The sequence below is a fragment of the Nansenia antarctica genome (genome assembly GCF_963989245.1).
Source record: "Nansenia antarctica genome assembly, chromosome: 14".
Classification (NCBI taxonomy): domain Eukaryota; kingdom Metazoa; phylum Chordata; class Actinopteri; order Argentiniformes; family Microstomatidae; genus Nansenia; species Nansenia antarctica.
The window spans coordinates 28,269,372-28,291,871 of record NC_137684.1 but is presented as its reverse complement, the minus strand read 5'-3'; the positions used below and the strand labels follow the sequence as shown (position 1 = coordinate 28,291,871).

At 45.3% G+C, this 22,500-nt stretch overlaps 1 protein-coding gene across 1 annotated transcript in view; it reads left to right on the top strand.

Moving 5' to 3' along the window:
* ddb1 (damage-specific DNA binding protein 1) overlaps positions 1–22,500 on the top strand; it is a 69,503-nt gene that overhangs the window by 22,757 nt on the left and 24,246 nt on the right. The window contains exons 14-19 of the mRNA XM_080545035.1: positions 562–722; positions 2,592–2,699; positions 3,449–3,656; positions 6,129–6,224; positions 14,193–14,304; positions 19,658–19,781. Coding sequence (XP_080401161.1) covers positions 562–722; positions 2,592–2,699; positions 3,449–3,656; positions 6,129–6,224; positions 14,193–14,304; positions 19,658–19,781 — 809 coding nt within the window. The remainder of the gene's footprint in view (positions 1–561; positions 723–2,591; positions 2,700–3,448; positions 3,657–6,128; positions 6,225–14,192; positions 14,305–19,657; positions 19,782–22,500) is intronic.

Here is a 22,500-nt window from a genome sequence, read left to right as displayed (position 1 = left end):
GGCTACCTTCACTGTTACTGTACTACCCTCTGCATCCCCCCCAACGCCCCCCCGCCGCACGAGATGGATCGTGTACACACATGCACAACCAGACACACACACAACCAACCACACACACAACCAACCAACCATCCACACACACACACATGCACAACCAGACACACACACACACACACACACACACAACCGACCACACACACAACCAGAGACACACACACACACACACACAAAACCACACACACAACCAACCAACCAACCACACACACACACATGCACAACCAGACACACACACACACACACACACACACAACCACACACACAACCAGAGAGACACACACACACACACACCCACACACAAAACCACACACAACCAACCAACCAACCACACACACAACCAAACACACACAACCAACCAACCACACACACACACACACATGCACAACCAGACCCACACACACACACACAACCAACCACACACACACACACACACACACACACACCCACACACACACACCCTGTGTTTACCTTGTGGCTGGCCCTCTCCCTCCTCTCTCCCCGCAGCACCACAGAGATGGAGCACGAGGTGGCCTGCCTGGACATCACGCCCCTGGGGGAGGGGGGGGAGTCGCCCCTCTGCGCCGTGGGCCTCTGGACCGACATCTCCGCCAGGGTCCTGAAGCTGCCCTGCTTCACCGCCCTGCACAAGGAGATGCTGGGAGGAGGTGAGGGGGGGAAGATCAGTAGAGATATCGATCGATGGATAGATAGATTGATAGATTTTTCGGGAGAGAAATCGCATTTTCAAAAGAGCCGTCAGTCAGTTTCACGTATCGTATTTTTGAAGTCGTACGGACGGCAATTGATACAATGTACTAGTGTTGGCCTGTGGTCGGTAATAGATCCTGCAGGATTTAAATCTCTCCTCTGTTATTGATCAACCTGCCAAATTAAGCCCAGTGTGGGTGTGGGGGAATTCACTATGTGTAACGGTGCCACTGTCAGCGTGGTGGGGGAGAGAGAATTACAATGTTAACCATTCAGAAGTGAAAGAATTACAATCTGAAACCTTCAGGGGTGAAAGAATTACAATCTGAACCCTTCAGGAGTGAAAGAATTACAATCTGTAACCTTCAGGAAAAAACAGCCACAGCTGCTACATGGCAGTGTTCAGACCCTGACGGTAAAGGAGAGCCTGCAGATCTGAACGAGGTTATTTTGCGAGACGGCCAGAGATGGGGGGGGGGGGGGGGGGGGACTAATGGGAACTGATCTGACACTCCCACCTCAAACTGAAACACCCGCTAAGAGCTGCGCGGGCGGGGTATCTGTCTGTATCAAGTGCTGCTGTCGACATTCCCTTGTCAGCAGACAGGGCTACGTGATCGTCAGTTAACACGACGTCCTACATGTCGTTCCCTGTCCGCTTTGTCACACCTGACTGGAAACTAACAGCCTAGAGCAGGGTTCCCACGCTGGGCTTAAAAAGTCTTAAAGTCTCTAAAATCCAGCAATCCAATTTACAAGGCCTAAAAAATGACGATTCGCTTCCTTTTTTTGTCTGTATGGCAGTGAAATCCCTGATTTCATCACCTCGAGGATGACAAAAAGCTATCATATGGTGTCGCGAATAGGTCTAAAATGATATCCAAAGAGGTCTAAAAAAAGGTCTAAAAAGGTCTTACATTTTACGTGTTGAAACGTGTAGGAACCCTGTGAACGGTCGCCCCTGTCCCAGGCCGGACCACCTCGTTACAGCTCAGTGAGCGAGCCAGCTGGACGTCGTCAGGGTGTTGGCAGTTTGTTTGGACTTGTAGGAACCCTGCTAGAGGCGACCGACAGAGGAGGATTGTGGGAGGACGCCGTGCCGTTACCCAGCTCCTCCTCCTCCTAACAGCTCCTCTAAAGAGAGAGCTCAACAACAAGCCGGCAAGAATTAGGATTCCCGGAGCAGAAGTCTCACGACGCTCAACTAAATCAATATTTTATAGACAGCCGATATAGCCTGTAGGCTATTTCACAGGAGGACTATGAGACTTGAGAAGTTCTATCTCACAGTGTGATGGTTATCCTATTAAGCTATCCTATTATGCCATCCAGCTGTTTTAGTTGAGTTTGTCAAGCTGTGATCGGACTGGGAAAGTTAAAATGATTGTTTAAGCTAGTTAGCATACAGTGTAGCAGTCGGCGCGTAAATAATTCAGTATTTTTGGGGGGAAGACGATTCAAAATGGGGAGCAAAGATTGCTCTCGCCAGCCCCCCCCCCCCCCCCCCCCCCCCACCACAATGTTTTTTTCTTTTTCTCTTGGTAATATCGTATATACCCTGATAACATTTGAGGACGGTATAAAGGTATTAAAATAGGGTTATATATAATATAATATATACTCATATCCAACCCTCCTCTCTGTTTTTGTCCCTATTCCAAACGCCATTCACACTGGTGTGTGTGTGTGTGTGTGTGTGTGTGTTTGTGTGTTTGTGTGTGTGTGTGTGTTTGTGCGTGTGTGTGTGTGCATCTGTCTCTGTGTGCGTGCGTGTGCGTGTGCGTGTGTGTGTGTGCGTGTGTGTGTGTGTGTGTGCATGCATCCAGAGATCATCCCCCGCTCCATCCTGATGACCACGTTCGAGGGCAGCTACTACCTGCTGTGTGCGCTGGGCGACGGGGCGCTCTTCTACTTCGGTCTGGACCTGCAGACAGGTGAGGTGACGGGGTGTTTACCACCACTAGCTAGGCTAGGCTAGGCTACAACCACTAGCTAGGCTAGGCTTCAACCACTAGCTACCCAGTAAACAAACTTTCTAGGACGTCCAGATGACATCTTTAGGACGTCTTATGGACTACAGAATCGTCTTCAGTAGTCCATAAGACGTCCTAAAGACGTCATCAGGACGTCCTAGAAAGACGTCATCTGAACCCACATTCCGGCTTCCCTGAGGACGTCTTTGGGACTCTTTGTTTACTGGGTAGGCTTCTGGATGATTGATTCAAGCTGTGATCTTCTTTTTTCTTTTCACTTTTTAATTATTTATATTATTTGTATTCACTTCATTCGCACCGTGGTTGAATAAAACATACTTCTGAATTGGTTATAATCGTTGGCGTGTGTGTGTGTGTCTGTGTGTGTGTCTGTGTGTCTGTCTGTGTGTGTGTGTCTGTGTGTGTCCGTGTGTGTCCATGTGTATGTCCGTGTGTGTGTCCGTGTGTCCGTCTGTGTCCATGTCTGTGTGTGTCCGTCCATGTGTGCGTGTGTCCGTCCGTCCGTGTGTGTGTGTGTCCGTCCGTCCGTGTGTGTCTGTCCGTCCGTGTGTGTGTGTGTCCATGTGTCTGTCTGTGTGTGTGTGTGTGTGCATCTGCATGCGTGTGTGTCCATGTGTGTCTGTGTGTGTGTGTGTCTGTCCATGTGTGTGTGTCCGCCCATGTGTGTCCGTCCGTGTGCCCTGCCCCAGGCGTGCTGAGCGAGCGTAAGAAGGTGACCCTGGGCACCCAGCCCACGGTGCTGCGGACCTTCCGCTCCCTGTCCACCTCCAACGTGTTCGCCTGCTCCGACCGCCCCACCGTCATCTACTCCTCCAACCACAAGCTGGTCTTCTCCAACGTCAACCTGAAGGAGGTCAACTACATGTGCCCCCTCAACTCCGAGGGCTACCCCGACAGGTCAGTGGTCAGCGGAAGAAGGCGGACCTAAACATATATCAGGGTTCCCGCGCTGGTCTTAAAAAGCTGTCTAAAATCCATCAATCCGATTTATAAGGCCTAAAAAGGTCCCACAATTCAGTTATTCGGTCTAAACATTAGGTGCTCGGTCTTAAAAATTAGATCCTGCAAGGAAATCAGTCCGACCACATGTATTTACGTGGAAATTAATCAAGCTGGAACCCAAAAAATGCAGATTTGCTGCCCCCGGGAGACTTTATTGGCGAACGAAGCTACAGCAGGATGACAAAAAGCTATCACACGGTGTCGCGAATAGGTCTAAATTTATATTCAGAGGTTTTAAAAAGGTCTTAGATTTGACTTGTTGAAACTTGTAGGAACCCTGTGTATGAAGCAGGGTTCCCACGGGTCCTTGAAATTCTTGAAAGTTTGTGAATTTGAGAAGAAAAAAAACAAGGTCTCTCTCTCTCTAAATTTTTAAATATATATTCAAACATGTTTTACTTAGCTCGTCAACTAGTAAATAAGTCTCTGTATTGCTTAACTTTACACATATCTCACAATATATTGTTTTGCTGTGCTGTGGTAGAGAAGGCAAGAGACCATCTAGAGTTCACACATTCAAGCCTCTCTTTTTAATTGTTGTCTGTGAGCGGATAGTTCCTATTATATAAATTCTCATCTAGTTCTGTCTCAAACTATGCCGTGTTGGGTCCTTGAATTTGAGGGAATTTGAGTCTTGAAAGTCCTTGAAAGGTGCTTGAAGTTGATGTATCAGAAGGTGTGGGAACCCTGTGTGTATGTATGAAGTCACTATCGAGAATAGAATTTAAATTGTGGAATTCGGGGCTTGATGTTTATTTTCGTCTGCTCAATGCCCGAAAGGACCGTCAAAAGTTCAACTCCTCCAAACATTTTTAGCTTTAATAAAAACTGTCAAGTTACAACTGGTTACAACTGGTTACAACTGGGCTTCTCACCTCCGTTGTACAAAATGGCCCATAACCCAATGTGTTGTTCAGTCATTTTAATATTTTAAAACGCTCATAATGGTTCTTTTGTATTCCTCTGTAGCGTCGTAGAATGTTAGTTTATTCTCGATCGGCGTTTGAATATCAAACCGTTATATTTGTCATGTGTTTTTAAATAACGAATAGCTGCCCGTCATAAATGTGTGAAGATTAGTAGACTGGGGGTTTGAACAGTTTTGTTTTTTCTTCTTTTTTTTTTTTTTTTTTACTGGAGCTTTACCAAGTTTTACTGTTTGTTGGTCTGGTCCGGTCCTACACACACACACACACACACACACACACACACACACAGTGTATTGCTGTGTGTTTATCTACGTACCTGCTCAGCATGGAAGCATGAGTCTCATTGTTTATGTGTGTTTATCTGTCCAACACCACTGCTATATACAATGTGTGTGTGTAGGGATCTGTGAAATACTGCATCACTGAAAGTGTGTGTGTGCGTGTGTGTGTGTGTGTGTGAGTGTGCATGGGTTGTTGGGGGTCAGGACTCGGGTGGTTTGATAAATAAAGATTGTGCTGTGTGTGTGTGTGTCTATTTGGTTTCCCTCCACTCAGGTTCCTCATTGCTTGCACCACACCACAGAACAGGTTACAGAAACACTATCACATATCTTGAATGGCTGTTATGTTTACAAAGGAATGTATATAGCACGTCATGACAGAATTGTGAGCCTTATAGTAAAGGACATATCACTCCACTTCCCAGTTACAGTGAAAATGTATACACATGCTTGTGTCAATGCATCCATGTTCAATTTCTGTAATGACCAATGTCACTTTTCACAGTTGTCTGCTAACACACCAGATGTTGTTGTTGTTAATGAAGAGTCCAGAGAGGTGTCTGTATTAGAGGTAGCATGCACCTTTGATATAAGCCTAGAGGAAGCCTTCATGACTAAGGTCATGAAATACCAGCAGCTTGTAGACACCATCTCAGAGCTAGGCTATAGGTGTACGCTATTAGTCTTTATATTTGGCAGTCTTGGACATGTGCACAGATTGGTTGTCAGAGGACTACGTCTACTGGGAATGTCCAAGGGAGAAGCAAAAAGGCTCAGCAAGTATTGCTCTGTCTCTGCGATTATTGGCAGCCGCCATATATGGCGGAGACGGTGTTACTTGTACCCGTGAGTCTTGTCCTGTTGTATGTGAAAGACATTGTCCATGTCTGTTTGTGAATGCATCCCATCTGTGCCTTCAGTATTTGTGTCCCTGTATACTTGTTTCTATGTGGACAGAAATAAATGATTAAAATGTGTGTGTGTGTGTGTGTGTGTGTGAGCCAGGCGTGACTGTGCATCTGCATCAGCACAGTTCTGACAGTGTGTGTACAGTGTGTGTGTGTGTACAGTGTGTGTACAGTGTGTGTGTTGTTGGTGTGTGTACAGTGTGTGTGTGTTGTTGGTGTGTGTAACCCGTGTGTCCTGTCTCTCTGCAGCCTGGCCCTGGCCAACAACAGCACTCTCACCATCGGCACCATCGACGAGATCCAGAAGCTCCACATCCGCACGGTCCCTCTCTACGAGTCTCCCAAGTCAGTACCCTTCCTCTCTCTACGAGTCTCCCAAGTCAGTACCCTCCCTCTTCCTCTCTACGAGTCTCCCAAGTCAGTACCCTTCCTCTCTCTACGAGTCTCCCAAGTCAGTACCCTTCCTCTTCCTCTCTCTGAGTCTCCCAAGTCAGTACCCTTCCTCTCTACGAGTCTCCCAAGTCAGTACCCTCCCTCTCTCTACGAGTCTCCCAAGTCAGTACCCTCCCTCTTCCTCTCTACGAGTCTCCCAAGTCAGTACCCTTCCTCTCTACGAGTCTCCCAAGTCAGTACCCTTCCTCTCTACGAGTCTCCCAAGTCAGTACCCTTCCTCTCTACCAGTCTCCCAAGTCAGTACCCTCCCTCTCTACGAGTCTCCCAAGTCAGTACCCTTCCTCTTCCTCTCTACGAGTCTCCCAAGTCAGTACCCTTCCTCTTCCTCTCTACGAGTCTCCCAAGTCAGTACCCTTCCTCTCTCTGAGTCTGCCAAGTCAGTACCCTTCCTCTCTACGAGTCTCCCAAGTCAGTACCCTTCCTCTCTACGAGTCTCCCAAGTCAGTCCCCTTCCTCTCTACGAGTCTCCCAAGTCAGTACCCTCCCTCTTCCTCTGAGTCTCCCAAGTCAGTACCCTTCCTCTCTACCAGTCTCCCAAGTCAGTACCCTTCCTCTCTCTGAGTCTCCCAAGTCAGTACCCTTCCTCTTCCTCTGAGTCTCCCAAGTCAGTACCCTTCCTCTCTACCAGTCTCCCAAGTCAGTACCCTTCCTCTCTACCAGTCTCCCAAGTCAGTACCCTCCCTCTTCCTCTCTACGAGTCTCCCAAGTCAGTCCCCTTCCTCTCTACGAGTCTCCCAAGTCAGTCCCCTTCCTCTCTACGAGTCTCCCAAGTCAGTACCCTCCCTCTCTCTCTGAGTCTCCCAAGTCAGTACCCTTCCTCTCTACGAGTCTCCCAAGTCAGTACCCTCCCTCTCTCTCTGAGTCTCCCAAGTCAGTACCCTTCCTCTCTACGAGTCTCCCAAGTCAGTACCCTTCCTCTCTACCAGTCTCCCAAGTCAGTACCCTTCCTCTCTACGAGTCTCCCAAGTCAGTACCCTTCCTCTTCCTCTGAGTCTCCCAAGTCAGTACCCTTCCTCTCTACGAGTCTCCCAAGTCAGTACCCTCCCTCTCTCTCTGAGTCTCCCAAGTCAGTACCCTTCCTCTCTACGAGTCTCCCAAGTCAGTACCCTTCCTCTCTACCAGTCTCCCAAGTCAGTACCCTTCCTCTCTACCAGTCTCCCAAGTCAGTACCCTCCCTCTTCCTCTCTACGAGTCTCCCAAGTCAGTACCCTTCCTCTCTACGAGTCTCCCAAGTCAGTACCCTTCCTCTTCCTCTCTCTGAGTCTCCCAAGTCAGTACCCTTCCTCTTCCTCTCTACGAGTCTCCCAAGTCAGTACCCTTCCTCTCTACCAGTCTCCCAAGTCAGTACCCTTCCTCTCTACCAGTCTCCCAAGTCAGTACCCTCCCTCTTCCTCTCTACGAGTCTCCCAAGTCAGTACCCTTCCTCTCTACGAGTCTCCCAAGTCAGTACCCTTCCTCTTCCTCTCTACGAGTCTCCCAAGTCAGTACCCTTCCTCTCTACGAGTCTGCCAAGTCAGTACCCTTCTTCTCTGAGTCTCCCAAGTCAGTACCCTCCCTCTTCCTCTCTGAGTCTCCCAAGTCAGTACCCTCCCTCTCTACGAGTCTCCCAAGTCAGTCCCCTTCCTCTTCCTCTCTACGAGTCTCCCAAGTCAGTACCCTTCCTCTCTACCAGTCTCCCAAGTCAGTACCCTTCCTCTCTACGAGTCTCCCAAGTCAGTACCCTTCCTCTTCCTCTCTACGAGTCTCCCAAGTCAGTACCCTCTCTCTCTACGAGTCTGCCAAGTCAGTACCCTTCCTCTCTACCAGTCTCCCAAGTCAGTACCCTTCCTCTCTACCAGTCTGCCAAGTCAGTACCCTTCCTCTCTCTGAGTCTCCCAAGTCAGTCCCCTTCCTCTTCCTCTCTGAGTCTCCCAAGTCAGTACCCCTCATCTACACTTCAACCAGCTGCATGTGTCACTGTGATTTCAAGTGTCACGTTTTTATTCAGGGGTGCAAACTTGTCACCTTTCTGCTATATTAGCAGTTTTTACCTTAAAATAGGTCATCCATGTGAATCGTGTAGATCTGCAAAAAACATATTTTGGGTGGGAGGTGGGGGGGGGGGGTCTAAGACTCATCCAAGTCACATGATGTGCGAGCGAACTAATCTTCCTGTCTGCTAAACTCGTCCGCTGCTGTTGAAATAACTTTTAGCTTCAGGCAGCCATAGGTACAATTCCAGACAGCGTGGAGAAACACAGTCACAGTAAACTGTTTTCTAAGTAATTATGCAGGTGTTAAGGTCAGGGCATCATTGTTAGACCACCGTTAGTGCTAGCGATATCCATTTAGCACCATTAATGCTAGCGCTATCCATTTAGCACTATTAGTGCTAGCGCTAACTCTCCCTCCTCCCCTCACCTTTTTGGGCCATCACCAGTTTGCACCCCTGTTTATTATTACGTCACATCACACGAGTGTAAGAGAGTAACATTCTTAACACTTAATCAGCCGTGAGGTGTTAAACAGCACCAGTGAGTACAAAAAAAAATCTACCTTTGCACTCGATCAAATTTCAGGACCCTCCTTTCATGACTTTTCCTAGATATGTGCGTTCTACCACCCAGCATCTTTACATTTTCAAAATCGAGTTAGTATAAAGCGATTTTGCAGTATTTCTGTGTGTGTCTGTGTATTTGCCTTGGGATTCAGCTGCCATCTTTTTCTCCAAGGCTGCAATTCTCTTTTATATCAGCAGAGGTAGCAAGGGGGCACACACTGTGCTCAACCTTCAGGCTTCAGTGCTGAATTAGATACAGTGGATAAGACTGATATTTGTAACATAATGTGTTTATATATAGGCTATATATAGCAATAGTGATACATAAGATATGTATATGTACAGACAGTTATGAAAATGATAAACTGTACAGTATGACTTTTACAATCCCTTCAGATTTGTTGGAGCTGAGGTTTTTTTTTCACCCAAGTTCCATGCAATAGTGATAAGATATTATGATATGTGTAGCCTATGTACAGTTATGAATGATACACTGCACAGTATGTACCTATCAAGCTGTGTGGTATTACATAGGTACCACAGCAAAGTAGTTCATCAACAAATATTATATAACAAACGGATATTTATAATATTGTATATAATGTCTTTTTTGATGATTATGCCTGTACAGCGCTGTCAATTTTCAAATAATGCTATAGGCTATATATATATATATCTACCCTCCCTCCACCCCCACCCAGAGAGCTTTGGACTGTCTGGATATGAACACTTGATCTCTGCACTTTATATTTATATTAATTATGACTCTTGCACTTTGATGTTGGTTTGCACTGTCTTGTCCTGTCTTGCACCTATCCTGCTGTAAACCGTGCTCCATTGTTCCAAACCAAATTCCTAACATGTTTACATGTCATGGCAATAAAAGTCTAAAAGTCAGTTGTGATATGAAGTAGCCAACAATTCTCATGTCGACCATGATAATAATAGGCTACAACAGGGTTGTACATAGATATACGCAGATTCATATTTGGATAGTTGATTTTGGCACCATTGTATAGTAGCCAATTGCAGAGAGTATACATTATTTTGTTTGTTTACTGCACATTATAAATGAAATGAAAATAGCTGTTGTGAAAAGTGAAAATATAGTGTGTTCATGTTGCAGTGAAATCTATTTACATAGATATATCAGATGTGATATTTCTACTACAAACGAACACAGAGAGACAGATAATTCAAGTAACATTTTTATTTACTTGCAATGTTCACGTCAATTCTTCCAAGTAAAAAGTATGGTAATTAATATGAACACCAATATATATTTAAAAAAAGTAGAAAGTGAATAGGAGGTCGCCGGAGCGCTCAGCGTGGGCGCTGTCAGGTAGACAGGGCAGGAGAGGCATCAGGCCTGGCCATGGGACAGTCAGCATCCCCAGCACACCGTTGCTGGCTTGGTGCATGTGCCACAGACAAATCGTCCACATGACTGGTTACAAAGTTCTGAGTTACATACACTTGATGTTGATGGGGGAGGGTTGAATGGCTCGATCGTTTCCGATCAATGAACAATAAGATCAGGTTTCTCCCACGGTGTGTTTCTCTTGCGTGATATAGTGAAGACAGACAAGTGTGCTGTCCTCACTGTGTTCATGTTGTGCAGTGAACAAACAATTGTTGGGAGAATAAACTGTCTCTTGCCGTGAAATGTGTACATCAAATAAAATGATGTCGGCGATGATTATGCCTGTAATCATCAACGATATAACGAACGGATATTTCTGAGTGGGGCAGTCCCAGATATAGTGAAGACAGACAGGAAAGTAAGGAGAAGAAGGGAGAGAGTATTGCCAATTGATAATAAGATATTGATCATGTAGGAATAAGTGTGTTCATATGCAAACATATTCAATGGAATGTAATTAGTAGGCAATTGTTTATCACAGATGAATCCTGACAATTGATGGTTGATGCATGGGGGAGGGTCATCTTATTCTCAAGGATCTCTTTCTGATCGTTTCCGATCACCAGACTGCATGGAAGATCATAGGGGTGAAAGACCACTCATCCCTGCAGTCTATTTTTGAACAGGCTACTCTCAGACAGGCTAATAGAATTATCATGAATCCCTCCCATGTCCTACATGCAGAGTATGAACTGCTGCCCTCTGGGAGGAGGTTCAGAGTCCCCCGCGCTAGACTAAATAGATTTAAAAATTCTTTTATTCCCGTTTCTGTTAAACTTTTAAACTGCACCAGATGAATATTGAACATATCTTGCTTATCGTTTTATTTCCACTCTTGTTTTAATCAAGGCTGCCTTCTGTTTGTGTGTTAACATTCTGTATTGTCTGTTGTTCTTTGTTGGCTGCTGTGGGGTGTAAGCCCAATACAAATTTCCCAGTGATGGGACAATAAAGTGACTTTTGACTTTTGACTTGACCACACAAAGGATGCCAATTCCTCCAACAAGCCCTTCAAACAATCCCCCACCAGAAAGGTTGTACTCAGTTGTACTCAACTCTCTCAACCACGGCAGTTTCAACCACGGCAGTTTCTCGCGCCTGTCCCGTTGCAGAGTGTATTCATTATTGTGTTTGTTTGAATCCTCACTGTGTTCATGTTGTGCAGTGAACAAACAATTGTTGGGAGAATAAACTGTCTCTTGCCGTGAAATGTGTACATCAAATAAAATGATGTCGGCGATGATTATGCCTGTAATCATCAACGATATAACGAACAGATATTTCTGAGTGGGTTGAATTGATAATAAGATATTGATAATGTATTTCGCTGTCGACCAAAATCGTTTGAAATTACGTGCTTGTGCATTGAATGACACTATGTACAGCGCTGTCAATTTTCAAATAATGCAATAGGCTATATATGAATGTTCAGTTGTGATATGAAGTAGCCAACAATTCTCATGTCGACCATGATAATAATAGGCTACAACAAGGTTGTACATAGATATACGCAGATTCATATTTGGATAGTTGATTTTGGCAGCATAGTAGCCAATTGCAGAGAAACTAAAGCACTTGGTTATAAACATACTAGGCTCTGTTTCTAACAAGTAGGCACAAACAAAATCACTGTATGGGACGACTCGTTTCTAAGTTACAGGGTTGATGGCTCTCAATCAACCCCCAGGGATGATGGCTCCCATCAACCCCCAGGGAGGGTTGATGGCTCTCAATCGTTTCCGATCATTGAACAAAGACATCGGGTTTCCCCCGCTCCACCAAGTCCCAAGGTGTGTTTCTGTAACCATTGTCTCCTCCTTGTTGCATAAAACAAATCAAGACTCGCTCCTCTTAGGAGACCACTATTTATAAATAATAATCCACAGATAGGCACAGTCACAGTGCTACATGAAAATATCTAGCCACACACCACATATCATAGCTCCGCCCTATATGTATTTATCATCATATTTCTCAATATAAAACGGAGGTACGATATATGGCAGATATGTATGGTATATTATGGCAGTTTCTGGCGCCTGTCCCGTTCTGTTGTTCAAAGAATATAATATAAAACGCATCACATGTTTGTCATTGTGTGAAAATGTTTCTGTAGCGAAGAACCTTGGTTCAATCTGGAGCTGATCAACTCCGGACGGCAATAACACGTTGTGGGTGCAATTGTGCAAGAATAACACTATTTACAGCGCTGTCTTTTATTGCTATATGTATTACTGTTATATATAAATGTGAACATTACAGATACCTGGTCAACACAGCTTGGGATTCCAAGGAAATTACTTGGAACTATGTGTGAAAGGGACAACATTGTAATATATATTACAGTTATTTTTTAATAATGCTAATCAACTTTCATTCGTTAGTAATGAAAACTCCTGCAGTCTCGATCAATCTCCTAGATGAATCTCCTCTCCACTCCGCTCTGCGCTGCGGGCAGTGGGGGACGGTGTGTTTCTGTTGCGTGTCCACGCTTCTTGCGTGACATCGCCATCTAGCGATTTTTGTGGGTCAGTACACCCTCCCCCATTGTGAATAGTGGTCGTGTGATTCCACACCTCGTCGCGCTTTAGTAGGTAAAAAAACGGCGCGCCCCTAGTGTTAAGGGCTCTGCACACAGCGTGCGATTTCTGTTGCGCGTCAACATTCCATTTTGAAGTTTGAATGGAAGTCTATGAGAACATCGCATTTCAACACACACGGCCCCGATTTTAATCGCACGGCGAAAATTCTATTCCATTCATTTTGAATGGGACAAAGCACATGGCGTGCGAGTTTTGTCGCACTGTCAAATTTGTGCTTTTTCCCATTCAAAATGAATGGAATCGAATTTTCGCCGTGCGATTAAAATCGGGGCCGTGTGTGTTGAAATGCGATGTTCTCATAGACTTCCATTCAAACTTCAAAATGGAATGTTGACGCGCAACAGAAATCGCACGCTGTGTGCAGAGCCCTTAAGGCTTCGGTTCCTGACATTGCAGCACAAGACAGTCAAGGCATAATTCATGATAAAAAAGTGACAATAGTACAGGACACAAGTGACAAATAAGAAGGATACAATTAGCAGTACAGTCGTAAATAAATGGATAATTCAAGTAGTAAAGTGGCTGTGAGCTTACGGTTTAGGTAGTATCATTTCCATTATACTCCACATAAAAATGCACTAGTCATTGGCTTTCTTAATGTACTTAATTTTGTTTTTTGGGGTGTCTGTACTTCGCTTATCTGGCAACTTTCACCTTTCACTCTGCCAAGTTGTCACAAGAAGATGTGACACTTTGACTCTGGTACATTTTCTGACACCCTTGTTGCTCGTGACATCTTTTGACATGAATAGAAGTGGCGCCGTATGGATGACAGATTGTTTATGGAGGCAGGAGTCTCCAGGGCTTTAGGTTGTAGTGGAATTGCAACAGGATATGATCTCTGTCTCTCTCTCTCTCTCTCTCTCTCTCTCTCTCTCTCTCTCTCTCTCTCTCTCCCCCCTTCTATTTCTCTTATGTTGTTTACTATTTTATCTGTCACTTTGCCCCCTCCGTCTCTCTCTCTCCATCAATTTCTCTTACTTTGTTGACTCTTTTATCTCACACACACCCCCTCCATCTATCACACTGTTGACTCTTTCTCTTTTAATCTCACATGCTGACCCCCTATCTTTCTCTCTCCTCCCTCTCTCTCTCCTCCCTCTCTCTCCCCCCTCTCCCTCTCTCTCTCTCCCCCCCTCCCTCTCCCTCCCTCTCTCTCTCCCTCTCTCTCTCCCCCCCTCTCTCTCTCCCTCTCTCTCTCTCCTCCTCTCTCTCTTCCTCAATTCCCCTCACGTTGTTAATGCTCTAATCTCCCCCTGCCCCCCCCGTACCCCTCCACCCCCCCCCCCCCCCAGGAGGATCTGTTACCAGGAGGTGTCTCAGTGTTTCGGGGTGCTCTCCAGCAGGGTGGAGATGCAGGACGCCAGCGGGACCACCTCCGCCGTGCGCCCCAGTGCCAGCACACAGGTACCCCCACCCCACCCCGTCACCTGACCTGTCACCCTGTCACCTGACCCGTCACCTGACCTTGAATGGATGAATGAATGAATCTTTATTCATTATGCACACAGGTACCCCCACCCCGTCACCTAAAGACTGCCTTATTATAGACAGGCTTTTGTATAGCCCCAAGGGCCTGTCTTCAAAACTTCCACCAGGGTGACAGACGTATCCGTCATTCATAACGACACTCAGGGGGGTTTCAGAGCCTCGACACTGGATGAGGCGTGTGTGCTGTTAGGCTGTCAGGGAAATATTGAAGTATCTAAATAGAACATAGAAAAAGGTAGCCTGGTTTCAGCACTCGGGTAGCGTGAGCGTCACCCTGTCACCTGACCTTGAATGAATGAATGAATGAATTAATCTTTATTTCGAACATGATTTAAAACAAAAAAAACTAATAACTAATAACGAAAAGTACAGGCATCACTGTTGGAAAGGGAGTAGGATGAAGCCTAAGCTTAAGCTTATCATTCTTAATACTGAAACAACACAACATGAATAAATAAACAAACATCAGTATCCGCAATGTAAGAAAGAAAAGAAAACTTCAACCAGGGTGACGGGCGTATCTGCAGTGGCGGGCGGTGCATTTCACACCTAGGCCTTCAGTGATGTCCGACACAGTCCTACCTGAATTATTCTACCTCTTAATACCATCATTATGACGCCATGGCTCTAGAAACTAGACAGAAACACAGTATAACCGGGCGTTGCATCACCTTAACATAATCAGACAAGTACAACAGAGTTATATTAATATTTCCGAAGCATTTTTAATCAATAAATCCGCATTTACAATGAAGAGTGTGATCTTTAAGATCGCTTCGCTTGGATACTGTCAAAACTTTTAAATAAAAGGCACTTTTATCGTCAAGAAACGTGACAAAACAATTCAACAAGTCTCCTTGAGTACTTTTACTGCACAGCTGATTCACGTGCGCCACCCACGTAATCTCCACATCTCTTGCAACCTGCAACAGACGCATCAAACATTTATTTTATAAGCCTATATTTGTCATTTTAATTACCTATATATTAATTCGTTAATATTGAAACGAAAATAAAATGAATTTTAATTACCTATATATTAATTCGTTAATATTGAAACGAAAATAAAATGAAATAACGAAATAAAATGACAAAAATATATACAAATAAAATAAAAAATAAAATGCTTTGTACTCACCAAAACAACTTCATTTGAAAACAAAATCCATCCTCCTTTCTTTCCTCAGGAATACTTCAATTACTCTGTTGTAGAGTTTATCTGTACGCTTCAGCTCCATCAATAAGTGCTTTTCAATTGACATGGAAGCTAATGCTGAAAGCCGAGTCTGTCCAGTAGCATTTCTGGCATACGTTTTAATTCGCTTTAAGGCCGAGAATGACCGCTCGACCGAAGCAGTGGACACAGGGATGGTCACTGCCACACATGCCAAACTGTAAAGCTGCCCCATGGTCTCACTCAGATTTTTCTGCTTAAGGAAATGAAGGAGATCAGTCGGACTTTTCCCTTCAAAATCGGTCATGGCATACATTACAGTCAGTTCTGTTTTTAGCCGGGACAGATCGAACAGTGTTCCGTGACTCTGTGTTAGGCTGGAGAAGGCTGTTTGCGGGAATTTCATCCGGTAGGTCTGAAAGTGCTGGGGGTCGAGGAGGGAGAGAAACATTAACTTCTCGTGGTCTTGGAACCTGTTCCGTATCTGACAAAGAATGTTGTCCAGAATATTGCTGTGGAGCTGTTGGTAGTGTGCGCGATCTCCTTGTGCTGTACGTGGGCCTCTGCGTGCGCTCGGACCACTTGAGATGCGCGCTGTGTCCTCGTAGATTTGGCTGAACCGGCACCTCTCTCGCTCAATTGTGTCACAGAACTCGTTCACCCTGGTCAGACAGAATTGCACATCCAATGTTTGCTTCTGGAGTATGGCAAAGAGCACATCTGAATGCTTAAAAATATCATTGAATGTTTCAAGCAAAAAACAAAACTCAAAATCATCCAGACGTGCATGAAATCCTTGAGCGCTAAGCACAGTATCCCCATCATACTCATCATGATGTTCTGGTATGTGGTCAAACAGCTCCTTGAGGGCAACTCTCTTCTCAAAGACTGCATTGACCAATCTCGAGGTATATTGCCACCGCGTTGGTGCAACCTTAGGAAGACGACGCTTGCAAATGTCATCCAGCAGTTGGGTGCGCTTAGGGGATCTGGAGAAAAATGCTGCAAGGCCATTGAGGCTGGCAAAAAAGACCTTGCATTCTTTAAGCTTTGAGGCCCCTTGAGTCAGTACTAAATTGAGTCGATGTGCATAGCAGTGAATGAATAAGGCCATAGGTGCCCTCTCCTTAACTTTAGCCTGCACCGCATTTAGTCCAGATGCCATGACCGCTGCACCATCAAAACACTGTGCCACAACTTTATCCAGGCTACATTCATATTCCTCCAAGAAACGTAAAATAAGAGCGGCAATGTCATCAGCTCGCTTGCCGCTTGTAACGTCTTCAAATCTGACAAACCGCTCCTTGACACCTGTGTCCGTCACATAACGCAGGACAAGTGCCAGCTGTGCTACATTACCCACGTCTGTCGTCTCGTCCACCATAATAGCGACAAAGGGTGCCCTTTTAATCTCCATTTTGATCTCTTCTCCCATCACTTCAGAAATAGCAAAAATCAGGTCGTTTTGTATTTTGCCTGACGTCCCAGTAAACACTTTGTTTGTGGACAGGTGGTAATGTAATTCTGGGTTGTTTTCAGCCAGAAAAGAAAGAAGCTCAACGTAGTTCCCTCTGTTTGTGGACTCGGAGGTTTCATCATGTCCCCTAAATGAAAGTTCTTGTTTACCCAAAAACAGGACACAATCGATCAGTCTTTTCAGTATGTCCCTATTTTTGGTCACCCTTTCGTTGTGAAGCTCCGTTTCCCTGCGCACTTGCTCGTTGAGCTGTAAATCCACTCGAGTGTCCCCAAAGGTGTTCAAAAGCACCGTTGCTTGTAAGTGCCCAGCCGTGCTTTGGTGTCTCGTTGCTCCCTTGGTTAGACAACTCAAGTTTGCAAAACCAGTGTGGCTCCAAACACCCGATCGATCTGTTGCAAATAGCAGGCATTGCCAGCAGTACAATTTGCAGTGCCGTTCGGAGCCTGTGAGCCAGGGGTACCGCTCGTAGTTAGCGATCTGAAAGTGCCGGACAAACCCTTTTCCCCGCTGAGAAAGGCTCGCAAGAGTCGGGGTTGGCCGTTCTCTGATAATGTCTATCTTTTCCTGGAAAGTTCTTCTAGAAAATGGCGTTGTTTTAAGATCTGCCACCACATCTGCCTCTTCTCCCCCTTCCGCCATTGTAGCTGATTGCAGACGGTATAAAGATACGCAAATTACCTTGCTACGCATCTCAATAGTGCGTATCCAATCAAAAGACGTGCTGGGTGCTGACATCAGATTGAGCCTTCCAGCAGGCGCCGTTGTTGATTTTGCTCGCATCTACGTAGGTTTACTAGGAACGCCACAGGTTTTCTCGTTCCAACGGTAAGTTACAGGTCGAATTCGCGGCACCGTCTGTTGTGAAGGCGGGCAGATTTGGGAGCCCCCTAGCAACACATTTTGATTGGATAAAAGCTCTAACATAAAGGCCAGCCCTCCAAATCTCAATTGGAGACTGGAAGCAGCGCAACCAAGAGGAAAGCTATGAAATGAAGAGAATAGACTATGGGGAATCATTAATACATATTTGTGGAAAAAATATATTAAATAAAATGTATATTCTGATGATGTTTAGGCCAGCAGAGAAGGCCTTGCTGGCCCTGACGGCACACCACTGCGTATCTGTCATTCAGAACGAGACTCAGGGGAGTTTCAGAGCCTCGACACTGGGGGAGGCGTGTGTGGCTGTTAGGCTGTGAAATATTGAAGTATCTAAATAGAAAAATGGGGCGGCTGTGGCGCAGGAGGTAGAGCTGCCGTCTAATGATCGCAAGGTTGGCAGATCGGCGGTTCGAGCCCCGGCTGGCCACATGTCGAAGTGTCCTTGGGCAAGACACTGAACCCCAAATTGCTCGCAAAAGGAGAACAGTTTACAGCAGGACAGACGGGGTCTGTCAGTCAAAGTCTTCTCAGAAACGTAAAGACAGAGGGGGAAAACAGGGATTTCTATACACAGGTATCAGTCACGCCCTCGGGTAAGGTTCTAGCCAATCACAGGCATTTCCTGTCAGCATCATCCGTCAAGTTTCACGTAGAGAAACTGGTTTTCGTTGTAGAAGAGGTTGAGGTCATTTAAGTATGTTGATTCTGCCCAGACAGTCTGACTGATAGTAGTATGACAAAATATCTTCCCACTACACTTATGACAAAACGTCTTATCAAACTAATAATCTTCCCCTAGAGTGCGTCGAAAGTAAATTATTTCTTCCCTTTTTTTTTTGTGTGTGATGGAAATGCTTTCGGGCCTACTGTTATTATCCTGACAGACAAAGACACGATTGCTTCTTTGGGGTGGGAGGGGAATTGTTCCAACAGAAACAGACCCCCCCCCCTCCCCCCACAAACACATCCATCAGAATAACAAAGAATATATTCTATATAAAAGATATTCTTTTATTTGCCGCCATTGTTTTCGTCGGCAAGGACGTTCTTTAGTATTCGAGAGCGCCGGGTTTGGTTTGGTGCCCTTGAGACCTTTGGAAAATGAAGTTTCTGCCCAGACCCTGATGGTTGTACAGTCCTACAGTCCCCTCCCTCTCCTCCTGGCTGTGTGTGGTAGGACGTATGTGTATGTAGTGTTTAGAAAACCAAGGAGACTTCCTTTTCACTGCCAGATGCCAGTATTGAACCCATACTGACGCACATCCACCCCCCTCCCTCTCTCCTCTTCTTTCTATCCTGCCCTTCTCTCTCTCTCTCTCTATCCCCCCTCTCTCTCTCTCTCTCTATCCCCCCTCTCTCTCTCTCTCTCTCTCTCTATCCCCCCTCTCTCTCTCCTCTCCCTCTCTCCTCTCTTTCTCTCCTCTCTCTCTCTCCCCCCTCTCTCTCTCTCTCCCTCTCTCCGCTCTCTCTCTTCTCTCTCTCTCTCTCTCTCTCTCCCTCTCTCTCTTTCCTCTCTCTCTCCCTCTCTCTCTTTCCTCTCTCTCTCTCTCTTTCCTCTCCCTCTCTCTCTCTCCCCCTCTCTCTACCCTACCTCCATCCTGCCCCCCTCTCTCTCTCCTCTCTCCTCTCTCTCTCTCTCTCTCTCTCTCTCTCCTCTCTCTCTCTCTCTCTCTCCTCTCTCTCTCTCTCTCTCTCTCTCTCCCTCCTCTCCCTCCCCCCCCCTCCCCTCTCAGGCCTTGTCCAGCAGTGTCAGCTCCAGTAAGCTGTTCCCCAGCAGTACGTCTCCCCACGAGACCTCCTTCGGAGAGGAGGTGGAGGTCCACAGCCTTCTGGTGGTCGACCAACACACCTTCGAGGGTAAGACCCCCCCTCCGCCTACCTCCCCCACAGCCCCCCCGCATCCCCACCACTCCCTGAAATGCTGACGTTGTTGTTGTTGTTGTTGTTGTTGTTGTTGTTGTTGTTGTTGTTGTTTGTTCATCTGGGGGGTATTCCATCAACGTCGCTAAAGGAAAATCCAGGTTTAGTCTGATAAGTCTCGCGAGAGGATTTTCCTTTAGCGACGTTGATGGAATACCCCCCTGGAAAGTTAAGACTGGGTCTCTGTGTTTTTAGTCGGACCAGCACGGTCCCAACTCGCTCACGCAATCGCTCACTTTTATATGATTGACGGATAAAAAATAAACACTTATTGATCACACTCTCTCAGTCACGCTCAATCATTCTCTCTCGTGTGTGTGTGTGTGTGTGTGTGTGTGTGTGTGTGTGTGTAACAGCTGGAGCAGGCCATATCAAAAACCGGGTTACAGATGTAAACTTTTAGTTTTCATATTTGGCAGCCTGGGCCATGTTCATAAGTCTGTTGTCAGAGGCCTTCAAATGGCTGGTCTACCTAAGAGAAGGGCCAAACAGTTAGCAAAGTACTGGTCAGTATCCGCTGTTATTGGTCGCCGCTCAATATGGAGAAGGCGGTGCTTCTTGTACCCATGAGCTGGATACTGTCTGTTTTACAGTATTGATACTGGATCTGTCAAATCCACTGTAATCATCATTTGGTGTGAATAACATCCTGTGTGTAGCATAACTGGTTGTTGGCTCAGCACTACTGTAACTGACTGTTTTCATAATGTCAAAATGCACCGATAGTATTTATGTCCTTTAGATATTGTACATGTACAGTGGGGCAAAAAAGTATTTAGTCAGCCACCAATTGTGCTGGTTCTCCCACTTAAAAAGATGAGAGAGGTCTGTAATTGTCATCATAGGTACACTTCAACTATGAGAGACAGAATGGGGGGAAAGAATCCAGGAAATCACATGGTCTGATTTTTTATGAATTAATTGGTAAATTCCTCTGTAAAATAAGTATTTGGTCACCTACAAACAAGCAAGATTTCTGGCTCTCACAGACCTGTAACTTCTTCTTTAAGATGCTCCTCTGTCCTCCACGTGTTACCTGTATTAATGGCACCTGTTTGAACTCGTTATCAGCATAAAAGACACCTGTCCACAACCTCAAACAGTCACACTCCAAACTCCACTATGGCCAAGACCAAAGAGCTGTCAAAGGACACCAGAAACACAATTGTAGACCTGCACCAGGCTGGGAAGACTGAATCTGCAATAGGTAAGCAGCTTGGTGTGATGAAATCAACTGTGGGAGCAATTATTAGAAAATGGAAGACATATAAGACCACTGATAATCTCCCTCGATCTGGGGCTCCACGCAAGATCTCACCCCTTAGGGTCAAAATGATAACAAGAACGGTGAGCAAAAATCCCCGAACCACACGGGGGGGACATAGTGAATGACCTGCAGAGAGCTGGGACCAAAGTAACAAAGGCTACCATCAGTAACACACTACGCCGCCAGGGACTCAAATCCTGCAGTGCCAGACGTGTCCCCCTGCTTAAGCCAGTACATGTCCAGGCCCGTCTGAAGTTTGCTAGAGAGCATTTGGATGATCCAGAAGAGGATTGGGAGAATGTCATATGGTCAGATGAAACCAAAATATTACTTTTTGGTAAAAACTCAACTCGTCGTGTTTGGAGGAGAAAGAATGCTGAGTTGCATCCAAAGAACACCATACCTACTGTGAAGCATGGGGGTGGAAACATCATGCTTTGGGGCTGTTTTTTTGAAAACCTTGTGAAGACTTACAGAAAACCTTTGACCTCTGTCATTGCCAACAAATGGTATATAACAAAGTATTGAGATGAACTTTTGTTATTGACCAAATACTTATTTTCCACCATCATTTGCAAATAAATTCTTAAAAAATCAGACAATGTGATTTTCTGGATTTTTTTTCTCATTTTTTTTTACAAATGGAGACTCACACAATGTAAAGGGGAAGTAAGAATATTAATTTCAGTTGGCCCACGGTTCGGTATGAACCTCGGTTTTTGGGTCACGGTTCACGGTTCGCATTTTTTTTTTTTTTTTTAATGCTACTACTATAAAGTACTAACTGTTACTTTAATTTGCTTATACTTATGGAACTTTAACATTTAGACACATTCCAGAATATGACTGGTAAATTGTATAATATAAATATATATAAACAAAAAACACTTTCAAATGTAAAAAAATTACATAAACACTTTCAAATGTGACGTGTTGTGGATTGGAACTACGGATCATAAGCTTTCAAATGATGTGTCATACATTGAAATCCGAAAAAATATGAAGTTAGTCATTTGAATGTTGTTAGATGTCAGGCACATATAGGGTTAACCTCTTTGTAATGAAACCGGAAGCAAACGCGGCTAACAAAACACAGCGCTACGAACTATGAGAGCTGTATCCCATATACCCATTATGCGCATATTTAAGCGCATATAGGACTCGCGTGAAGCATTTCTGCGGCACGCGTTTCTGTTCACTGTTTTCGTTCCCTCATCGCTTATACACATACGTTTGACTGCGCATGACAGTAGTAGTCGCACTGGTGCGATTGAATGTATTTCCAAGTCGCACAGAAATATATTCACTCGCAAATGCGACCAAAACAGTCGCACTGTCGAGCCCTGATTCCTATTATGAAAATTACAGGCCTCTCTCATCTTTTTAAGT